The following is a 3,071-nucleotide window of genomic DNA, read 5'->3' on the forward strand; positions in this document are numbered from 1 at the left end:
CCCGAAGAGTTTGTAACTTTTCACAAGATGCTGAACCTTTGACATTTTTCAACCTTATCGGTTTTCAGTTTTTATTTTCTTTTGATTTTTTAGACCGAAGTTCACGGCTAAGTTCACGTTCTCCGCACGCGCTCGAGTGTTTCACTCCATCTCTGGTCAAGCATCAGAGAAACTTATTAAACAACGCTCAAGATCTCTTTTGTTTGGTTTTTTTTTTTGCGAGATCTATCTTACGTCTTATTGACAAGAGCATTTTCTTTGCAGCTTTCGGGCGTTGATCTTCGATTGCCTGTTTTTTTTTTTTTTTTTATCCTGTGTGAGTGCGAGTGTGTGTGTTGCACCTAGTTTTACTTTGTTATTTCGTCAAATATATGGAGGGAAATATATGTTTTGTTTTTTTTTTCAAGTTGGTCATTGCTTTTGTTTATTTGGTGGCTCCTAAAAGAGCCGTTTGGTTTACTGGACGCCGGGCGAAGATATCTCTTCGTTTACTTCTTCTTGGTCACCTTAGCTTTCTTGACTGCGGCCGGCTTTTTAACTTCTTTCTTTGTGCTAGGTTTCTTCGCAGCTACCTTCGGCTTTGTTGGTGACTTTGTGCCTGATGGCTTCTTGACTGCAGGCTTCTTGGACGTATCTTTCTTGGATGACGGACTTTTTGTAGAAGAGTTTTTCGTAGAAGAAGTCTCTTTCTTGGCCGCAGGTTTCTTTGTGGAAGCTTTCGTTGTAGCAGCGGGTTTCTTTGGCTTAGCCAGCGGCTTTTTACTCGGCGCAGCAGACTTTCTGGTCGGCTTTTTTCTGCTCTTTTGGTAGCTTAAATGATCCTGAAGCTCCCACTCCCTTGGTGTGGATGAAGGTTCCATTGGCTGTACCCTTCTTCAGAGCTGTCTTGACGTGATGAGATGCTGTATCTCCCACCTTGTAGTTGGCCTTAACGTACTTCTCGATCGCTTGGCGTGAAGAACCGTTGCGATCTTTCAACGTGAGAATAGCAGTCTTAATCATCTCTTCGTATTTCGGATGTTCGGCAGGGGTTTTGGTCATCTTTCGCTTAGCGTTGTCTGACATTCTGCTAGTTTCTGTCGGTCTACTGAACTGTGAATTGTGTGACTCTTTCGAGAAATTCGAGGCACGTTGTTAGCATTGTAAGTTTTTACTTGTAAATGCGGACCGCAGAGAGAACAAGCCCGGCAAAGTTAGTAACGGACGTTGTTATTCTGTGTTTCTTTCATGCAAATACTTGGGAATAAATTGCTTGGTACACAGTTTTATTTGAGTTTTTCATTGAAATACTTTATTAAAACCTTTTTAAAGAGACCGAGGTACAGTCTTTTTTCCAACAACACGATAAAACTCGAAGTGAATCGACCGACATGTAAAGGCAAACGCTGTCTAATGCGAAGAAACGCTAGAAAGAATGATATTGGACTGATGTTTTGTTGACGTTTGGTCAGTTTGTTGGTTGGTTAGTTTCATTGGTTTATTCGTTGATTTGTTAGTTCTATCCTTCGTTTGTTCGTTGGTTTGTTTGTTCGTTCGTTCCTTCGCTCATTGTTCGTTCTTTCCTTCGTTTGTTGGTTCGTTTATTTGTTAGTTCTTTCCATCGTCTGTTTGTTGACTGGTTCGCGTATTCGTTAGTTCTATCCTTCGTTTGTTGGATTTTTTCGTTCATTTGTTTGTTCGTTTTCAACACAGCTTTGACGTCAGAAAAAGAAATGTGGAACGTGTTAAGACAGAACCTTGCTAAAAGTTAAGGGTACAATTTATTGGTCATTGACTTTATCTTCAAGTGGTGGCTCCTAAAGGAGCCGTTTTAGTTTTAAGTATGTGAAGCGTAAGCTCACTTAAGCACGCTCGCCTCTGATTCGTCTGGCCAACTGGATATCCTTTGGCATAATGGTGACACGTTTGGCGTGGATAGCGCACAGGTTGGTATCCTCAAACAAGCCCACTAGATAGGCTTCACTGGCCTCTTGGAGAGCTAGGACGGCAGAGCTTTGAAAGCGCAGGTCCGTTTTGAAATCCTGCGCAATCTCTCGCACAAGACGCTGAAAAGGCAGCTTGCGGATGAGTAGTTCTGTAGATTTCTGATAACGGCGAATTTCTCGGAGAGCAACTGTTCCGGGTCTGTAACGATGAGGTTTCTTGACACCACCAGTAGCAGGAGCGCTCTTCCGGGCTGCTTTTGTAGCTAGCTGCTTACGAGGAGCTTTTCCACCAGTCGATTTTCGAGCCGTTTGCTTGGTACGAGCCATGACTGAAAGTAGAGATTTGACGTTTTGAAAGCGATCAAAAAGTTTTGATTTGTTTCACCACCATTGAGTAAAATCGATTTATAACAGAAAGCCCGTGATCCGATTGGCTGATTAATGACGCATGTGATTGGCTGTGAGAAATTTGCTTTTCTGTTGTGAAGAAGATGCGGCTGAACTTTCGATCTTAGGCAGCTTGTTGCTAGAAATTTGAAAATGACTCGAAAGCATGCGGAATATTACGGAATTGTGGGCACTGTGATATAGATATATATATATTTCCTGTTTAGTTTAAGTCTGACTTTGTTAACAAGAAATGAGAATTTCTCGTAACAGTTTTCCTTAACGGGCAAGTAAGTTATCCAAAGTAAGGCATGCCGAGTATAAATATTCATGAGACTGTCGGCAAAGCGTTCGCCTTTGCTTTGTTTTGAAAGTTACGTTTCCCGAGAGGTACAACTGGACAAACTAAAGCGCCAGCAAAGTCGGCAGGGTTCGTTAACTCGCAGTTTCGCTACTGGATTATCTAAAACAAGTCATGTCTGGACGCGGTAAAGGAGGCAAAGGTCTAGGAAAGGGCGGCGCTAAGCGTCATCGTAAAATTTTAAGAGACAACATCCAGGGCATAACCAAGCCTGCTATCCGTCGTCTAGCTCGCCGCGGTGGTGTGAAGCGTATCTCTGGTCTGATCTACGAAGAGACTCGCGGAGTCCTGAAAGTCTTCCTTGAGAACGTCATACGTGATGCTGTGACCTACACCGAGCACGCCAAACGAAAGACAGTGACAGCCATGGACGTGGTCTACGCTCTCAAACGCCAAGG

General features: G+C 43.0%; 2 protein-coding genes across 2 annotated transcripts; one reads left to right on the plus strand and one right to left on the minus strand.

The window, feature by feature from the left end:
- Nucleotides 1–1,677: 1,677 nt before the first annotated feature.
- LOC145472938 (histone H3-like) lies at nucleotides 1,678–2,305 on the minus strand. Its single transcript, XM_081454998.1, has one exon. The coding sequence runs from the start codon at nucleotides 2,250–2,252 to the stop codon at nucleotides 1,842–1,844; it is 411 nt and encodes a 136-aa protein (XP_081311124.1). The 5' UTR covers nucleotides 2,253–2,305; the 3' UTR covers nucleotides 1,678–1,841.
- Nucleotides 2,300–3,067, plus strand: LOC145472939 (histone H4-like; the record flags this gene model as incomplete). Its single annotated transcript, XM_081454999.1, has 1 exon — nucleotides 2,300–3,067. A coding segment is annotated over exon 1 (280 nt), but the record flags the coding sequence as incomplete, so codon positions are not given.
- Nucleotides 3,068–3,071: the final 4 nt, after the last annotated feature.

This window comes from Orbicella franksi, unplaced genomic scaffold, assembly GCF_964199315.1.
Source record: "Orbicella franksi unplaced genomic scaffold, jaOrbFran1.1 SCAFFOLD_811, whole genome shotgun sequence".
Taxonomy (NCBI): domain Eukaryota; kingdom Metazoa; phylum Cnidaria; class Anthozoa; order Scleractinia; family Merulinidae; genus Orbicella; species Orbicella franksi.